The sequence below is a fragment of the Zalophus californianus genome, chromosome 2 (genome assembly GCF_009762305.2).
Source record: "Zalophus californianus isolate mZalCal1 chromosome 2, mZalCal1.pri.v2, whole genome shotgun sequence".
In the NCBI taxonomy this organism is placed as follows: domain Eukaryota; kingdom Metazoa; phylum Chordata; class Mammalia; order Carnivora; family Otariidae; genus Zalophus; species Zalophus californianus.
In genome coordinates this window covers 57,123,719-57,144,670 of record NC_045596.1, presented here as the reverse complement: position 1 = coordinate 57,144,670, position 20,952 = coordinate 57,123,719, and the positions used below count along the sequence as shown (strand labels likewise).

At 38.0% G+C, this 20,952-nt stretch overlaps 1 protein-coding gene across 2 annotated transcripts in view; it reads left to right on the top strand.

Annotated features, from left to right (window-relative positions):
- The first annotated feature begins 331 nt into the window (after positions 1-331).
- GC (GC vitamin D binding protein) overlaps positions 332-20,952 on the top strand; it is a 32,533-nt gene continuing 11,912 nt past the window's right edge. For both annotated transcript variants that reach the window (XM_027599936.1, XM_027599937.2), the window contains exons 1-7: positions 332-797; positions 12,516-12,585; positions 13,210-13,342; positions 14,601-14,812; positions 15,955-16,087; positions 16,408-16,502; positions 19,941-20,070. In XM_027599936.1, the coding sequence (XP_027455737.1) occupies positions 698-797; positions 12,516-12,585; positions 13,210-13,342; positions 14,601-14,812; positions 15,955-16,087; positions 16,408-16,502; positions 19,941-20,070 (873 nt within the window). In that variant the 5' untranslated portion in view covers positions 332-697. The remainder of the gene's footprint in view (positions 798-12,515; positions 12,586-13,209; positions 13,343-14,600; positions 14,813-15,954; positions 16,088-16,407; positions 16,503-19,940; positions 20,071-20,952) is intronic.

Genomic DNA, 20,952 nt, shown 5'->3' with positions numbered 1-20,952 from the left:
GATCTCAGGGTCCTGGAATCGAGTCCCGCATTGGGCTCCTCACTCAGTGGAGAGCCCTTCCCCCCTCTCATGCTCACTCTGTTTTGCTCATAAATATCTTTAAAAATATGTATTAAAATATGTCAGTGCTTCAAGAAGTGTAATATAGCACATAAAGTACTATCCCACTATCTTCAATAAAATTTTAGAACATTAAGATTATGAAACTAGGCAACTGTGATAAATTGGCTTCTAATCCCCTTGCGCCTTAGGACTTAAAAATATCTAGTCTTCAATATGTTAAGGTAATCCTTATGTGTAGTAAATTTGAAGAAAGAAAAGCAGACCAATAGAGAGAAACCTCCAGGTTTCCATTTAAATATGAGAAGGGTAGGGAAGGTCCAAAACACATAACCCTGTAAGTGTTGGGGCGGGGGGAGGGATATGTGCCAATTAATACATTAATTTTAGAAAAAAGCAGCAGTGGGGAAAAAAAATTCTATGTATCCCCTCTTTGGCAGTTTGACAAAGTTAATGATTAAAATGTCCTATATTTTCCCCAGAGTGTCTATTTGCCTTGATTGATATTATTTTACCTCTTGTGGGCCAAGGATGACTGCCCTTGCTTCTGTGTAGAGATTAATAATTGATTAGTTCACAGTCAGGATTCTTAGTAAAAAGAAATTGGTTACTTTGGGCTGCTACTTTGTACTGGGTCATGTACAGGAGACGGGGTGCTGCAGAACTTGCTGGCAGAAAGATGAAGGTGATCCTGGTCCTTCTGCTTGCTGTAGCATTTGTGCATGCTCTAGAAAGAGGTAAGACCTTCCAGTGCTGCCATCACTTATAAGAACTCTTACTAGTTTGATTTTCCATTACCATTTTTAAAAGTTCTACAAAAGGTGAAGAACAGAGAGTTGGTAAACATGTTGAGGAGTAAGGGCAGAATCAAAGAGGCACCAATCTGAGCTCAAATGGGGCATATAGCACTGAGTTGGAATGGGCAAGAAATCAAGAACCTCATAAAAGAAAAATAATTTTTCAATTACCCTCCCTGCTTTTTTGAAAACCAAGATCTGGAGAGAATTGCTTGAAATTAGAAATTTTTTCATTGTTAAAAGATAACGCAAATGAGGGGCGCCTGGGTGGCTCAGTGGTTGGGCATCTGCTTTCAGCTCAGGTCATGATCCCAGGGTCCTGGGATCGGTCCCCTGTCGGGCTCCCTTCTCTGCAGGATGCCTGCTTCTCCCTCTCCCACTCGCCCTGCTTGTGTTCCCTCTCTCACTGTCTCTGTGTCAAATAAAAACATTTTTTTAAAAATCTTTAAAAAAAAAGATAATGCAAATGGAAGCTGTAGTCCATCACAGAATATTTTTCCCCCCAGACTTCAAAGATTTATTGTTTTTGAGAGCATAATATACCGTATCAATGATCCATGAAGTGAGCGAAGATCCTTGATCCTCTTCAAGGAATTCTGCATATGTGTAATATTTGAAAATGCATTATACTTTCTAAAAGATCCTACATGAAAGAACTTAATATGAAACATGACTCAATAATTAAGCTATATTTTTCATTAATATTCTTCAACTGATGTCTTCATCTCCGAGCAATGTTTAAAAACCTTTTTAAATGATACAAGCTAAAATATGTGAAGCATACAACTTCATGAGAAGTTCCCAAGTCGCAAAATTCATACTCTGTTCCAATTAACTTTCCTGGCTGATTCTTTAATGCTTATTGGAAAAGCTGCATTTGTCTTGCTTTGGCAAACTAAAACTTCCATCTAGTGCTCTCAGTGAACAGCCTCGCCCAAATCACAGGGTAATATCCATATCGGTAACCTATCTAACCAGTAGAAGATGTGTATCCCAGAAGTCAGCTACTAATTGTGACATGAATAACCTTATCGCTCTTCTTTTCACATTCACTTTTCCTTCATCTTTTGTCGTTGAAGTTATTTTAAATTTTAAGTTGCTCACTTATAGATTCTTAAGCAAGCTATGGGTCCTTATGTTAGACTACTAAATCTGAGATATAAATAAATGGTATCCTTTACAAGACCTCTGAATAGGCCAAGTCCCAAGAAACCCTGAGAGCTTACTCCTTTGCCCAAGGCTTCCCTGGGGCAGATCTGAACCTAAAAAATCCTACTGAAATACGTTCAGATCAAGATCTTCAAAATACAGAGGATCTAGGAGTGGCTAGGTCCTGGGATTATGTGCGGACACCATAGCATGGGGCATGAGTCATTTTGAACTGCTGACTCAGTAAGTATATATTAGATTCACCACAAAGGATTACAAATGTCCTCTGGAAAACATTATTCTGCACCCTCTGTTTTGACATCATTCATCACTGTCTCACGCTCTGATGAAATGGATGCTAAAAACTACAATTCACCTTCCTTAAAGGTCTGAACTTCACAATCAACTTCAGTCAGATTACTTAGGTGCCGCAGGCAGATGATATCCCGAGACAGAAAATACATTTGTAAGTGATACATGTCCAATATTTGGGAACAGTAGTCCTGACACATCCAACCTCTATTCTATAATACATGAGCATGACCCAAATGACCAAGCCAATGATTTACCTGGAAGCTCGGTGTACGGTCTCCTGGAAGAAAGTTACAAAGTACAGATTAAAGGAATTGAGAGGAGGTTTGGGTGGTAGGGGATGGGTTTGGGATGCAATTCTCTCTGCCTTTTATAGTTCCAGAAAGTGGACCAACAATCCACAGCATGTATCTAGAACACCTTTTTGAAAGTACTTCCTTGAAGACTCCTCTTGGAAGAAAGTTTCTATGGCCAAACACATTTAAGAAATAAGCCAAACATTAGTCCTTCTTGGTTGGTTTACAATCAAGGTCTTTGTTATCCTAAAGATTCTGAGAAATCATATAAGAAAGCTTATTTAACCCAGTTTCCCAAACACATGGGCTCGTTCCGAAAGTGCCTTTGGGAAAGGAAGTGTTCTTTGGGAATCATTAGGTTTAAGGTGGATGCTGCTACAGCTCACAATGAATATCAGCTCTAGTTAGGCCAGTCCTCCCCTATCAGATGCACTGGAGATTCAGTTCACAAGCCCTTGGGTACATCTTGGGAGAGAAGGCCTTTGCCAAATATGCCAAATCTGGATGGAGTCATAAGAAAATATCCACTTTAGCTACCCTATGAAAGGCAAGCAGTCTGTGTGTGCCAGTTGCCTCTCCACTCAGTTTCTTTCCTCAGGACTGAAATCTAAAATGTATCTTTCCCTGTTCCCAATGAAGCAGCAGGAAGGCTGCTGACACAGCTACAGGATTGCTAAGGAAATAATCCTACAGGAAACAAACCTCTGCATTTTATATGAGCTGTTGGCCATAACAGGTATTTATTATGAACATTTTCTTTTTTGCTTTAGGCAGCTCATTCTCAGCATATGTATTGTTACTAGATGGGATATTAAATAGCGAGAAGAAAGTAAGTCCTTTGGGTTGGTGGGTAAGGTGCATTTTTCCTTCTCCCACTCGCCTGTCAGAATAGCCCTGGACAATATGGGTTATCCCAACCTCCCCACTCACCACTGAATCACTGTTTCTCTTTTCTGCAAGTTGCCCCTTCATCAGCAGCCATCCTAAAAACAAGTTGTCCTAAGTTTGATTCAGGGACATAGCTGTACAGAAAGCCCAATAAGTAGATAATCCTCTCTGTTTTCTCAGAGAAGTCTTTATATCCTCTCTGCAAAACCTGTATAATGGTTACTGAGGGGGTGACCTAGGATAGGAGAGCTACATGATGAAAAGACAGCCATGCAAAGATCTAGAAGTGTGTTTCAAGCTGAAGGAATGGAGGTGTAGAAGTACAAGCCAGGCCTGATTCAAGTTCGAAAAGCCGCCAGAGTCGAAGCCCAAAAGAGGCTTAGCCAGGAAGGGGGAGGAGGAGGAGCTGAAATCAGAGAGAGAACTAACTTCATCATCAAAGGCAATGTTAAGCTCCCTGGAAATCAATAGCAATGTGACGCTACACTGTTGTCAGGTATAACGCCAGGTATGCACACACCACCATGTGTATAGTATAGGGATAGGTATGCATGCTTTTAAAGCAGGAGATCACTCTATCAGTAAGAGATGAAGACTCTTTAAGAGGCATTGATTACCCTTCTCCCTGGGTACCTATGGCAACTTAACTTCTTTGTTCTGCCCACAGCTACCCTGCTCTGTTTTCCCCTTCACTCTGCATCAGCCACAGACCTCTACACTCTCCCACACATTACGTGCTCTGCACCTAAGGAGCTTGCACTAGCTCCCTCCTCCTCTTAGAACACTGACCCTCCCCCCCGCCCCCCGCCGATATCCACATGGCTCCCTTCCTCACCTCTTCCATGTGTCTGCTCCAAGTTCATGTATAGAAGAGGCTTCCCTGACCAACCTATCTCAAATAGCACTGACCACTTCATTTTTCTCTATCCCCTTACCCTGCTTTATATTTTTCTTTTTAGCACTCATCACCTTACCTGATCACCAGCTGTTCATCTGTTTATTATAACAAATACGAAATGTAGACCCTAAGCTCCATGAGATCAAGGAGTTTATTTCTGTTCCTTAGTTCCCAGTTTTAGAATGCCACCTGCCAGGTAGTATGTGTTCAATAGAGGTTTTGTGTAAAATCACAAAGTTAGGATTGTTAGAGTACCGATCTCAAAAGGTAGTTTTGAGTATTTAAGGAAAATTAAATTTCAATTAGAATACCTAATAGACATCCTGAAAGTAGTAAACTCTAATTATAAAAATAAGATTTATAAATTATCCACTGAAACATTGGTCTTAGAGTCTATACCTTGAATAAAATAGACAATATTCACAATGTCCCAGCATGTTCAAGATCTTTTGAATAGATCTATTTCATCATTATAACGCCCTGATCAACTCAGCATTATTATCCCCACTTTAAAAGTGAGAATCTGTAGGAGGGAGGAGTCAGTAGCTTATCTAAGGAAACCAAGCTAGTAAGTGGCAGAACCAGAATTTGAGAGAGATTAGTTAGGTTTACAAAGACAATGCTCAAATCATGGCTTGGCTGCCTCTCATGGGACAGATATCTGAACAATCGTTCACTAATATAAGAACAAGAGAGGAAACCAGTTCACTAGCACTAGTTTAGGGGGAATTAGATAAAATTCATGCTGCCTACTATGGTCATCTGTAACTGATCCAAACTCTAGTTCATCTGTACTCCATGGATCCGGCTCTGTCTTCTAATTTCCCTATTTTCCCAGTACCTTGGAATCATTTATGTCCCACCCTGTAGAGACTTCCTGGATTTTATTGTATCCATTTTTGCCGTCTATATTCAGTCATTTCCACATTCTACCATTTTCAGCTCCGAAATACATCAGCCTTATACAGAACCTTCTACTATAGAAAGCTCCTCGGTATTCCCTTTTTATTCTCTCCTTTACCCTCCTGCATGTATCTAGCTCAAGGCCTGGTGAACACCACCTCTCATATCCACTACATTTCCACATACCGTCTTTGTCCAGATCCTGTTCCCCTTCACCTGACTATTGCAATGGCTTCCTAATTAAACCCCATCTCTTCCCCAATCAATTCATATGAAGATACAATACAAAACCTGATAATCTGATAACTGGAATCCAAAAGATGAACTACATCAAAGTCAGGATCACTCTTGAGAGCTTAATGAACTGATAAGCCTGAGCATGTACAACTGATGGGTAGGATTCCAGGGTTCAGGCTGTCTGATACAAATCCACCCCAATTCTGGTCTCTGTTTAGAGCCACCTGATGGTGACTTGAGGCTTAAATAGGAATATATGGTAAGCAGAATAAGGGCCCTCCAAAATGGCCTACATCCTAAGGCCTAGAACCTGTGAATAGGGTAGGTTACATTGCAAAAGGGAATTAAGGTTGTAGATGATAAAAGGAAATCAGCTGGCTTTCAAACAGAAAAATAATGCCAGATTATCTGGGTGGGGTCAGTGTAATCACAAGGTGCTTTAAGGTGGAAGAGAATCAGAACACAGTCAGAGGAAGGTGTGACCAAGGCAAAAAGAGGTGCAAAATTGCTGGCTTTGAAGATGGAGAAGAGAGCCTGGGCCCAAGAAATGTAGACCACTTCTAGAAGCTGGAAGAGGCGAGGAAACAGATGATCCCCTTGAGCCTCCAGGAAGAACACAGTCCTACTGACACTTTGACTTTAGCCCAATGAGACGTCTATCAGAACTATAAGCTAGTAAACTTGTATTGATTAAACCACTAAATTTGTGGTAATTTGTCACAGTAGCAATAGAAGTCTAGTACAGTAGGTTTCTGGGTCCCGTGACAAGTTGAAACTTCTCAGAGAAAAGGAGCACTGAGCCAAGGCATCTCAGTGTTGACAGGCTACCCTTTTATTTGCCAGATCCAGTGAGAGCTGGCCAGGAGATGACTGGGGTGCATGTTAACTCATTTCCCTGCTCTCTGGGCGTTTTCTATTTTTACTTTCTCTTCTGTATTCTTACCAGAAAGTAATTTAACCTACCACCTGCAAGAAGGACTGGAACAAATCCCAGGATATCCACATCAGAAGATTATAGAATATCTGATAATGTATGTCATCACTGGATTTTGTTACAAAAAGTTGCTAATACAGGATGTTCATCACATTAGGCAGGAGAGGTGCTAAGCATTTTTACTTAGATTAACATTTCATAGAACAGTCTTATAAAAGGGTACTACTGACTATCTTAAATTCAAGATTATTCTCCCTTGAATTCCCCTATAGGAATATATTTCAATGGATACCCCATTACCTAAAAAGTAAAACTTTGTCTTTCAAGCATGTGTTAAAGTCCACGTTTCCATTTCCTTATAGGACTTTTTTTTTTTTCCAAATAGGACTTGTGATTTTTTTTTAACTTCAGATCTCTCCAAGTTGTTCTCTCCACTTAAAATACTTCTTCCAATTCATTTACTCCTGTTAAAATCCTGCCCATTATTCATGATCCACTCCAAGTAATAGTTACTTTCAGGAGACTTTCTAAAAGCCCTCTTCGTTCTGAGGTTCTGTAATGCTTTGTTTCAATCTCCTCTACGGCAATGGGCACTATTGGTGTTACATGCTTAGCTCTATGAGACGTCAGTTCCTTAAGTATTGGTGGCTTCAGAGCTTCTTGCATGGTACCTTTTCATTCTTATATTGCTTAAAAACTAAGCCCTGCAATGCATTCTAAATTTCTAAATCAATATGTTGAAGGTAGCACTCTCATGCATCCCAAAGGTGGCAGAAAGAAACTTGCTCCCTAATATTCACCCCTGCAAAAGCATTTGTAGATGACAAGATGCCCAACCTGTGAAACGAAGGGGAGGTGGAATGAGATGCATGAAGGAAGAATGCCTCCTTTGAGACTTTGGTGGGTGTAGCCTCTATATAGACAACCGCCCGCAGTGGACCCAAGGATATTAAATTTGAATGAGCCCAGGAAGTCATTCTCTATTGCAATTTTAGTTTTCGGGCAACTGACTCACTGACCCTGTATATCCTACTGCTTTTTTAATGTTCAAAGTCTAAAATGAAGATTTGTTCCTCTGATGGTATCCTAAGAGGTACATTTAATTTCCTCTAGATGGTTTAATACATAGATGTCATGTAGAGTTCTAGGTTTAGTATTAAAAGATTGAATTTCTTTCTATGGACTCAAACCCAGAAAACTACACACCTACCTGCAATCATTATCAATATGAAAAGCCAGATCAATGCTTTACGATGTAAAATGTCAATAGATAGGAGAACCACAAAAGCCTGAAAAATGAAATAAAGTATTAATTTGCCACTTCATTGGCAGTGTTTCCAGTAATAAATCAGTAGTTTTCTTTAGCTCCATTAATTACGGTAGCTTCCTAAACCAGTCCAGCAATGTTCAATTTCTCAAATAAAACCACTACTCTGCAATCAACATCTAACCTGACTAGGCAGAACAAACACTACAAACCATATTTTTAAATGGTTTAAACACACACACACCCCAAATATCCTGACCTTTTCCGACAAATTAGTCTATCAGTGTATAATAGAAATGAAAATGCCAAAGGAATGAAATTACAGAAATACAGAATGCCCAACAGAGCTCTGAAAGCCCATGATTCTCCAGAACACAACAGGAAAATAGCAATGTAATATAGTTTCTAGCATTTTGTATAAGCATTTTTCAATTCAGTGTTATTTAGAGTACAGCCATCATTCCTGGTATACAAACAACTTTTATAAAGGACCAAAATGGTTTCAGAGAAATATTCTAACCGTGGTTAAAGCATTCAAAATACACTTTTTAGCAAAGTTTGTACCAAGGTGGTAGTAGCTGATTGTCTATCCCCACTAGACTGAAAGTTCCATGAGGGCAGAAACAGGTCTATTTGGCTCCCCATTGTATATTCAGTACTGAACCCAATACCTGATACAGGTCTTCAAACCATATCCGTTGCATGTATGAATATTGTTAGCTATTTTGAGAGGGACATGAAGCAATAAAAATTTCCCAAAAATAAGTCAAGTTTTCAAAAGTCTAGAATTAGATGCGATTTACCAGAATATTTCACAATACAGAGAGAAATGAGACAGGCTATTGCAAAAAGCAAAACTGTTAATGAAATTTGTAAACATTTAGTGCCAAGGGGTCACTTGATGTGAAAATGATTTCACCAGGGTCACTGAGATTATGCCAATATTTACTGGGGCCATATCAAAGTTCAGATTGCCTTCTTTATAACCACATGGAACATTAAAGAACAGACTATGTCATTTACAATTCATTCTAGATAGGATTTAATTATATGAATCAAAGGGAGTTCCACCAGTATGAAAAATTTAGCAGTACTCCATGGAATAAGGAATCAATTTGTAATAATCACATTGCAAATTAACTTCAATATTTGCTTTTTGGACCATGAGAAAATTATTAACATACTTGCTTAGGCTTAGAAGCTATAGATCGTTGTAAATAAATAAGTGAAAAAAATTCTTTTAATCAGAAACATTTTGAGTATTCTACCTGAAAGATACATAGTACAACAGCTTCCTCTACAGGTTATTTCTTTAAGAGAAATATTTTACCCTTATATTTTAATTCTAAACATTCTCAATGACTCTCTTTTGAACTTCCTTCCTTGCTTCTGTCAAGCCCAAGGCTGAACTTTGAGCAAAAATTATTCCCAAACCACTTTAAGTCATTAGTTGATCGAGTTTCCCCACTTTGCTGTTATTTTGCATTCTAACTAAAGCAGTACCTAACACCTGTGGATTCTAATGCATTTTAGCGCAAACACCAGTTGATTTAATTAAAGCTATTGAACAGAGGATAATCTGTGGCATCTACTTATACTACATTCACATGTACTCCCATTCCCAGAACACACTGAAACTTCTTTTTTGGTGAAGTGAGAAATCTGAATCTGGAAGGCTAGAAACAAAATATTTCTTTAAATGTTCATCAGAGGTGCACCATTTGAATACAGGCTCTCACTTTTCATGTTACTGAGTGTTTGCAATCAAAGTAACAAAATGACCTCTATTTTTATAGGGAAAGTTTATTAAACAGAGTTGGCTCCTCTGCATTAAAAAGAGAAAAGTTCTTATTGGAGAATTATTTTTTGTGGTTTAAAACACTGTAAATTTTGGGGGGGGTCCATATAATTTCTTACTATTTCTAAAAGGAATTATTTTGTAAACCTTTGGATGTGCTCTTAGAGATCACGAGGTTACAATCTTGTACTAAATTCAAGAATCTTTAATAATTATGGTTATTTAAATTCTACTTGATTATTTCCAGGGCAAAACAAACTCACCTCTTCACAAAGCAGTTCATTTAGTAGTCATGGCTATAATAAAATTCTCGCACATTGAACTAAAATCTAACACCCAGCTATTTTTCCTAGCTCTACCTTAGGAACAACCTAAAACAACAACTCTATGGACATCCTAATGGCACATTCTTCACTATAGGAGGACAGCTCTCCCCTAAATTCTTTCCCCCATGCCCTAATCACTGGTCTCATTGAATACCATTAATGATTAATGGAAGTTTTTGGTACTATTTGATCTTTTGAAACTGTGACAATATCCGACCTTGTAAACTAGTCAATACATTTCCAGAAGATGTACTAGATGTGAAGGTCCTCAGCTCTATCAGGTTCACTGCAAGTAGCTTTTTATACTCCACTGTTAACTTTATCAATCCTATTGTCTTGGCCTGATTTCCAAGATAACATGAGATTTGAACATGTAGTTTCTTCCACACCCTTTAGGATTTTGATGGAATTTGTAATAAGGGGCTCAAAGTGTCTTTGTCCCTCAATTCTGACTCTTCCCACTGCAGTAATATACTTTGAGCAGTCCACCTGAAAGATAGAGGGGCAACAGCTTCCTCTACAGGAGGTTTTTGCCATTAAGTCTAACACATCCTCAAGAGAACCTTCTCAAAAGAAAAACAAAAACAAAAGAAAAATAATTTCTCTCCAGCTTGTATCCAAGCGCCACCACCTGCACTCCAAACCATCAAAAGCTGCTTTCAACCCTGGCTTCCTTATGTTCCTGCTTTCAAAGCTGTAACTGTGAGAGGCAAGGCCATGTAGGAGGGTCAAAGTCATGATAGAAGTTGCCATTGTAATACCTGAGATGGGTTGCTCAATATTTAAAATCCAGGGAAAAAAAACCTACTAAACTTTAACACACTTAGAAACTGGGCCATTTATATTCTTCTTGCACTTTCCCCCCCAAAAGCTGTATCATGAAATGTTGGAATGTTTCCTAGACTTACTTGCATAATTGATGCATCAGGAAATAACCGTATGGACTACTTCCCCACCTCCACCCTATTGTATTATGTAGTAGGTATGGTGAACAGGTGGGTCTTCATCAGTAGAGAACTCCTCTCCTCCTGTGGGAACTACCTTTTCCCAACCATTTGGATGGACCTAAGAGTAGGTTCGATGATTTTTCTGTTCACTTAAAGAGGTCCTCTCTGGTCCTTCAAAAGGACTACCTCCTAACAGTCAAGGGAATGGCTGGTTTGTTGAATAGTCAAACATTTGTAAGTTCTTTTGAAGTTGAAGCTACCCACCCCCACCCCCCCGTGTTAGTCCTGTTGCCTACAGCGGCAACAAAGGACCTGTACACTTTTCTTCTCTCTGCCTTCCTCCCAATCTCTAGACGGTTTTTTTTTAAGATTTTATTTATTTGACAGAGAGAGATCACAAGTAGGCAGACAGGCAGGCAGGCAGAGGGAGAAGGAGGGGGAGAAACAAGCTCCCTGCTGAGCACGGAGCCCAACGCATGCAGGGCTCGATCCCAGGATGCTGGGACCATGACCCGAGCCAAAGGCAGATGCTTAACCGACTGAGCCACCCAGGCGCCCCTCTCTAGATGGTTTTTACCCTTTCCAGTTTTAACATAGGGAAGGGAGAAGCTAGCAGGAGAGGTAAGCAGCAGGAACATTAATTCAACAGACAGTGTTGTGAGATGGTGTTTCCACTGCTTACGGGAGTTATTCCAAGTTGATATTTTTCCTTTATGGGTTCTTTAGGGAGCTCTTTACCATCATTTCTGGGATCTCTTACATCCAGCCAGTACCTTCAGACTTTTCAAGTTGTCACCTTTGCATGGAGATATCCACTGTTGACAGCCCCCTGCCCTCTAGATAGCCTAGCCCCACCCCAAAATTAAGACAAGTCCAGGCGGGCTTGCTCTCCTGCTTGATCTTAATCAGGTCCACAGGTCACAATACAGCTTCCCACTCAAAGCCTTCTCCTTTGTTGCCCCAGGCCACTTCGCCAGCACCTCCCTTCCTCTAGCATTCTCTAGTCTGAATCAGACACCTGTCATCGTACCCCAAACTCCAGGAGCCCCCTCTCAAGGTCTGAGTGTTTTCCTTTAAGCCTTTCGCTATGCTTGAAATGAGAGGAAGTGCTCTCCACCCATTCCTCTAAACCCACCACACAGGCAAGTTATTTTTTGAGAAAGCGGTCAGATTTCTACTTTCCCCCCCTGAGCTGAATTCCTAGCATTCCTGGATAGAATCTGGAGGTGGGTAATGGGGTTACGGTGGCAACACCAGCTCACATACCTCCTTTAAAGTCCTGCATTAGGTGGGGCTAGCTCTCCACTATGGATATATGTAGACATACTCTCCATTTATTTTTTTGTTCTTGTTTCTTTCAACACCTTTGGTGACATGGAGACAAAGAAAGGAAGGATAAAAGTTCCATCTTAGCGTTATTGTAAAGAAGGGGCCCATGCGAAGGATTACCATGTCAATGGTTCTGACATCATTTGACTTTTCTACTTTCAGCATTAGTGCATTTGTTCTGCTGTCCGTCACAATTTATAGCAGGCCATAAAATTCATCTGTAAGAAAACAGCTAGAAAGGCAAGCAAAAATGAAATTGTATATAGAGAAAAATGCTACTTTCACCTTAGATGAATCCTGTAGAAGACACATACATATAATGTAGCAGTCATTAAAAAGGAAAAGATACAGATTCTTCTATTTCTGGTTCCTAGGCCGAGATTATGAGAAGGATAAAGTTTGCAAGGAACTTGCCAGTCTGGGAAAAGAGGACTTCACATCCTTGTAAGTATGAGGTATTCGCTCACGCTCTTAGTTACTGGACCTTGAATGAAACCACATCTGAGGGAACTTCAATTCAGCATGCTGAACCACTCTCTGCACATTTTAAAAGGATAGAACCCAAGGTCAGTGTGGGCATGGCCATCAGGCCAGTGGAGGACATCCAAAGATTCCGGTTGAATTACTGTTACTAGACAAGTTGAATTATTGTTACTAGGGTCTAAGAATTTGTTAGCAGTAACTTTATTAATAGAGTTAAGAGAACAAGCACAGTTTTCTAAGGTAAATTAGAATGCAAAGAGTATACAGAAGGACCATGGCAAACAAAGACAACAAGATACAGAATGGGTCCTACTGGGGAGGCTTGAGAGAGGAAAGAACAGGAGGCTGCTCGGATAAAACCCCAAATCCAACTTCCATCTTACAAGAGAAGTTTGCCTAGAACAAAAACTATGTTTTAAAAGTCAACCTCCTGTTCTTTTCACTAATCAAGGTGTGCAATATGCTTGTTAAAGACTCAACGAATTTCATGTTTTAATTTGAGCAAATGTGAAATTTTTTGAAATTTTTTAAAAATTATATATTTTTAAAATATATATATATTGACTTGCTTTTTTCCCCCCTCAGATCAATGGTCTTATACAGCAGAAAGTTTCCCAGTGGCACATTTGAACAGATCTGTCACCTTGTGAATGAAGTTGTCTCCTTGACAGAAGCCTGCTGTGCTGAAGGAGCTGACCCCGACTGCTATGACCGCAGGGTAGGTTCACGTGGCTGGCCATGTCCACGGTGGCCCAGACAAAGAAGCCAGGATAGGCTTTTATACCATATCTTGGAGAAATCTTAGACAGCAACTCCACCTACTCCAAGTTTGGGAGACATATAAAGCCTGCTACCCCCAGAGCCCAGACTTATTCTAGTATAATGAATCAGTTTTGCCCATCAGTCTTACAAGGTTCAAATGAGAAAACTGGGACATATATTAATTCATGAACCTCTTGTAATATATTCTGTGTCTCTTAAAAGCCTACTCATGCACATACATTTATCATGTTAAGACTGGTACCAACTGCCCCAGAATAATTTAGTGTTTGCCTCAAATTATTTGGGGGTTCAAAAGTTGCCCTATAACCATATACCAGGTTCTCCCTTCAAGTATATATGCAGAAGTTACAATGCTGAAGTGACAGGGTTCAAAATGTAGACGGGAGCTGAAAAAAGTGAAACCACAGGTGCTTCTAGCAATTTACGAATGCAGTCATCAGGCCTCACACAAAGGACATTTAGATGCATCTTGATAAAGGCCTCTACAAATATCTGCTTGCTCAAGCCTGCAGAAACCATGCTCCAAAGATCTGATTAGAATATATCCTACACAATGATTATTCTTAGCCATTAATTGCTTCATCTGGCCCTTATGTAACTTCCAAGAATTTTAATCCTTTTCTCCCACCACCAACTCTGCAAATATCCATCATTTAAAACCTGACCTTCTGCACCACCTTAAAATAAACTACCAACCATGATCACTAATATATTTTTATTTTGTTTACATTTTATTTCATGTATTTGCTAAGTGTCGCTTGACCAGAGATAAGCTCCAGGTTTGTAGAGACAGATCATAACAAAATAGAAATGGCACTGCCCTTTTTTTAAAAAAACACCTTCTTTCTCCTATTTGTTCAAAGCATTTTTAAAAACGTGTTCACTCTTTTCAAACTTTTTTTTTTCGAAAAGAGGTAATTAAAAAAAAGAGAAAAGAGAAAAACAGGAGATTTTTCAGGGAAAGAAATGGAAAAGGAATTCACTGAAAAAAAGAGATAAGGACAAAAAAGAGTTCCTAAGAATTCCTAAGTTTTGAGAGTCTGATGGAAAGTAGGTGTGAAGCTTTTGTCATGGACGGTTTGTTACTAATGAGAATTTTTAAACTTAAGACTAAGATGGTCATATTGAATGGAGAACTAAGAGCCGGGAAACTTCCATTTACGAGCTGACTTGTTTCTCTTCTCTCATTCTAGACCTCAGCATTGTCCGCTAGGTCCTGTGAAAAGGACTCTCCATTCCCAGTACACCCAGGAACTGCTGAGTGCTGTACCAGAGAGGGCCTTGAACAGAAACTCTGTATGGCCGCCCTGAGGCACCAGCCACAAGAATTTCCTACCTACGTAGAGCCAACAAATGATGAAATCTGTGAGGCATTCAGGAAAGATCCCAAAGACTTTGCTGAGCAGTAAGCTGCTTTCATCCTAAGTAAAACTTCAGGGCATAAAAATACCAGAAGTGTGTTGAATCTAACCCTCTCCTCTATACAAACACCTCTTCTATAGCAACCTGGATAATTTCCAATAAGAACTTAACTCCTACCCAAGACTTTTCATCTCCATCAGTGCTAATTATCGTAAATGCCTTTCTCAGACAGAGATGAAGTCAACTTTCTAAAACCTCCCAAACTTAGTTCTATTGTCTGAAGCAGAATCACTTGGATTTCCTCTCTCTGTGACATTTTCAAATATTTGACAGCTATTGGGATCCTCTTTATGCGAGGGATCCTTGCACACTCTATCAGATAGATTTTTCCCCCATTTTTGTTAGTTTTTGTGATCTTCCAAGGCTAATATAAGATTATATAACCTGGTTACTCATGAATGTTAAACAATGAGATGGTCAAAGTTACATGTTCACTTATGTGGTATAACATGTCACGTTCACAACTGTTTCTAGGGATGTAGGAATAAAAAAACCTTAAACTTTTCTGAACATTAAACATTTAAAATGTGCACAGCAATACAATTCTGTTTATGATCATGGCAAAATACATATACAAAAGTCAAATGCAATGTCACTCAAATTGGCTTTAGAAGTTTATAGTTAAGGTCATGATTTTATAAAAACTCATTGGCTTTCCCATCCCTGAAAATTTTCAGAGAGCATTTTGCCCAAGATTTCAGAGTATCCAATAGACCCTTAAGGGCTTCTGCTCCTAAAAATTAAAGATTTCAGCAAATAAGCAAGCCTACACATAGTAATTATCAAATAGTAAACTGGGATAGATCATGAAAGGTAAATGTATCTCATTTTAATTTGTTCAATCAACATTAATAAGCAATTACCATGGGCCATGCGGCTGTAGACACTAACTAAAAGGAGACAAATAGCCCTTCCTCTTAAGCAATCCACATGAAAATTTAAGAAATAAATGAAAATAGTGATTAAAATTGACTAGTATTGTAACCCATTCTTTAAATCCTTAGTGCTTTTCATATAATAAAACTGAACTAATGTAATGCATCCTTTTTCCATCAAAATGCCTATGAAAAAGTACATTCTGCTTCCCACCAATGTTTTGACCAATCTTATTTCCCCCCCCCACAGATTTATGTATGAATATTCCATTAACTATGGACAAGCCCCTCTATCGCTCTTAGTCAGTTATACCAAGAGTTATCTCTCTATGGTGGGATCCTGCTGTACCTCACCAGGCCCAACAATATGCTTTTTGAAAGAGGTAGGTATCATTTTATTATGTATTTATGTTCTATTTTTTTCTTCTATTAATGCCATTCAACTTAAATAATGGGAGTTCAGAGTCTATAATCAGTAAAACTTTCTAAAATGCCTCCTTTACATTTCATTCATTGGAAAAACAAACATAACCACCTCTAGGAAAGGAATATCAATAAGTTCCTTTGGTCAGAATTCAGTTTTATGGTAAAAAAAATAGTTTTGAGGTTTTTGGGTTTTTTTGTTTGTTTGTTTTTGCCATTCCTGAACACTGCTTTCAATGGATCTTGACCATCTAATAGAATTCTCTCACTTATCTCCTAGAGACTCCAGATGAAACATTTATCACTTCTCACCACTATGTCAAATAGAGTCTGTTCACAATATGCTGCTTATGGGAAGGAGAAATCAAGGCTCAGGTAAAGATTAAGCATCATCAATATGTTTAGCTGTTTCCTTCTATACTATCCATAATATTAGGATGCTCTAAGAAAATATTTGTAATAGAATATATACACTATAGTCTTACGTTCCTATAATTCACAAAAATACAGTCTAGTTCTTCTCTATGTAAAATCTGAATAAATAGGCTATTTTGTAAAACATGAGATTTGCTCTTAATCAACCTTTTCCACATGCACATGGGAAAACTGGTAGACCCCTAGAAATTGTTTCTTCAGTATTCATGTTAGTATGTATTACAAACACAAACACAAAAACAAAAAATCATGTTTTTGTTCATCACCTGTTATTTCCTTTGCCTATTTTTTTTCCTTGGGATGAGACTTCCTGAATTCTTATTTGTTCTATGCAGTTTTGTGCTATATATAATGTGCATCTCTTAAGCTTTGTGAATGTGTTCTAATTATTTGTAAACTCCACTTTGATTTTTGTGTGGCTACTGTTAACACTAGATTTTAATTTTGACAGTTTCTATCTTAACACATCTCAGACTTCTAGACTTTGCTCAGATTTATCTTTCCAGTATCTACAGTCTCTAATTCTTTTTACTCTGATCCACAAGCTTTTTTCCTCCTCTAATGGTAATAAATAAATTAATTAATTAATTTAAAAAAACTGTTTTGTGCTGGCATCAGATCCTAAGGTTCTCTAGTGGTAATAGAAACTACTTTCTTAAGTTCTTTAAAAATAATCCTCTAGTAGAAATACTCAAATACTAAATGGCATTTTCTCTAGACCTTCCCTCTCCTTTTCCTTTTGCATTAAGATGGTGTATTTGGCAAATAGAACATAAGGATTTATAATGCAAAACCACCTATAAAATATATATCTATCTTAATTATTAATTTATACTTACATTAGTGTCTGGGAATTTATCCCAGGGAAATAGCACTGAATGTGAACAAAGACTTAGCTAATATATTGCTGCATCATTTCTTTTTAAATATGAAAAAAATCAGAGTCTTCCTAAATTTCCCTAGAATGGAGACTACTTCTATCAGTTATAGTGTATCCATATGAGAATGCCATATGGTTTGCTATAATGCTATTGTAAAAAGATATTTAATGAAAACTATAAAATACTGGCAAAAGAAACTGAAGAAGATACAAATAAATGGAAAGACATTCCATGCTCATTGAATGGAAGAATATTGTTAAAATGCTCATACTATTCAAAGCAAGGTACAGATCTAGTGCAATCACTATCAATATCTCAATTGCATCTTTTGCAGCAATAGAAAAAAAATCCTAAAATTCATAGAGAATGTCAAGGGGATCTATGTAGCCCTAACAATCTTGAAAAAGAAAAACAAAGTTGGAGGCCTCACACTTCAGGATTTCAAAACATACTACATAGCAATAATAAACAAGATGCTATGGGACTGGCATTAAAAAAAAAAAATAGATGGACTAATGGAACAGAGAGCTCAGAAATACACTCTTACATATTTGGCCAAATAAATTTCAGCAAAGGTGCTGTGACTACACAATGGGGAAAGGACAGTCTTTCAACAAATGGTGATGGGAAAATTGGATATCCACGTGCTAAAGAATGAAATCGAACTCTTACCTTGTACATATATTAAAATTCAAAATGGACTAAACCTAAACATAAGGCCTAAGACTATAAAACTCTTAGAAGACAACAAGAGGGAAAGCTTCAGAACATTAGATTTGGTGATGATTTCTTACAAATGACCAAGAATAGACAACAAAAGCAAAAATAGACAAATGGTGCTACATCAAACAAATTTCTGTGTGTAAAACGATAACCTACAGAATGAGAAAATATTTGCAAGTATATCTAACAAGGGTTTGATATCCAGAATGTAAGGAACTTCCATAACTCAGTAAGAAAGTATTCAATTCTGTTTCATTGAGTTGTTTAAACAATTATTCAAGAGATATATAAAAGGCCAACAAGCACATGAAAAGATGTTCACCATCACTAATCATAAGAGAAATGCAAACCAAAACCACAAAGAGATGTCACCTCACACCCATTAGGATGGCCACTACCAAAACAAAAAATGACTGTTGGCAAGAATGTGGAGAAATTGAAATTCTCGTGCACTGTTAATGGGAATGGAAAATGGTACAGCCATTACGAAAAACAGTACGGAGTTTCCTCAAAAATTTAAAAATAGAATCCTATGATTCAGCAATATCACTTTTGCGTTCAAAGTAGAATCTCAAAGAGATATTTGCACACCCTTGTTCATTGCAGCACTATTCATGATAGCTAAGAGGTAGAAGAAATCCAAATGTCTATCGATAGATGAATAAAGCAAATGTAGTATATATATAGAATGGAATATTATGCAGTCTCGAAAAAAATGTCCTGTCACATGCTACAATAGAGATGAATGCTAAGGACATTATGCTAAGCAAAATAAGCAGTCACAGGAAGACAAATACTGTATGATTCCACTTCTGTGTAGTATCTAAAGTAGTTAAAAAAAAAAAAAGTAAAAAGGTAGCTGTCAAAAGCCTGGGGTGGAGGCGATCAGTGTTTAATGGGTATAGAGCTTCAGTTTAGCAAGATGAAAAGATTCTAGAGATCTGTTATACTTACAGATATTTACGTTTTTTTTCTTAAAGATCTTATTTATTTATTTGACAGAGAGACACAGTGAGAGAGGGAACACAAGCAGGGGGAGTGGGAGAGGGAGAAGCAGGCTTCCCGCTGAGCAGGGAGCCCGATGTGGGGCTCGATCCCAGGACCCTTACAGTAAATAAATTTAACACTACTGAACTATACACTTTAATAGTTAAGATGACAAACTTAAGGTTATGTGTTTTGCCACAATTTAAAAAGAATACTTAATACAGGAAATATTCCTGATATATTAAGTAAAAAAGGCAAATATATAAATAGTATAGCAGAGTATAATCCCTGATGAAATACTTAATACTTGATAAACCTTATAAAATGCTTCAGGGTTATAAACCAAAATATCAACATTTATTAATTCTGTGATCTAGGGCCATAGGTCTTCTTTCTTTTTAATCTGTAGTTTCTAAATGAATTTATAAACCATTTTTAAAAGTACAATGAGGGGCCACAAATATATGACATTGGCCCCATGAATAGGGACATTAGTGCTTTATTGTTCTTTTGGATCTAACATTTTAAAGGCATGCTTTGAGTAGGTAGACCTGGCAAGAAGAAAAGCTGCATATCAGTATGAAAACATAAAATGATTCCCTGGGGATGACTGAATTTTGAATAGTGGCTCTAGCACATGAGACCCATCACATACATAGCAGATTTGTTCCATGCAGCTATTGAGGACAAAGAGTTGAAACTATGGTATTATTCCTCCAGAGTGTAGATTCATAATGAAACCAAGAAAACAGTGTGCTGAGCTAACAATTCATTTTTAACTGTTTAGCCATCTCATAAAATTAGCCCAGAAAGTGCCAACTGCTAATCTGGAGGATGTTTTGCCACTAGCTGAAGAGATCAACACAATCCTCTCCAAGTGCTGTGAGTCTACCTCTGAGGACTGCATGGCCAAGGAGGTAAGAGAATCCTCATCATGGGCCGTGTACTGAGTGGCAGGCACTCTGGGTTGCTTTTTACCTACATCAGCTCAATGAATCCTTGTGACATTTAAGTGTATTGTTAACCCCATTTTATATAGATAAGGAAACAAGATTAACCAGGATGAATAATTTGAAGTCTTACAACTAGGAAGTGGCCAAGTCCACACACAAGGACAAGATCATCTAACTCCAGAGACCTTATTCTACCTGCACAGCCCAGTGCAGTTTAATTATAATTAAACAAGTTCTTAAGTTAATTCCTAAAACTTAATATTTAAACTCAATTCCTTGGAAACACTAGTCATATTTTTTTTAATTTTTTAAAATTTAGGTAATCTCTACACCCAACATGGGGCTGGAACTCTCGACCCTGAGGTCAAGAGCCACATGCTCTACCAACTGAGCCAGCCAGGCGCCCCACTAGCTACACATCAAATGCTCAATAGCATTGGACAGTATAGATAGAGATCATTTCATCACAAAGTTCTATTGAACAATATTGCAAGCATTAGATTATTAGGAAGTGCTCATGTTTATACCTGTTATAACTGGGTCAATTTTTTTTCCACCATTTTTCATTTACCTAATCCTTTCAAGCAGATATGAATTTGAACAGTTGCTTTAGATAAAGGTTACTCTAAGTCTTTGGACCTCTTTAGAAATAGGTATATTGTATTGCGTGGTCTTCTTCCTCTAAGAAAACAGGTCTGTGTTAATAGGTGTTTTTCTATAACCTGACTTAGAACCTTTCATATATACCAGGCCAAGGCTTGTAAGCCTACCTAAGCCTTATTTTTTTAAATTTTATTTTATCATGTTATGTTAACCACCATACATTATATCATTAGTTTTTGATGG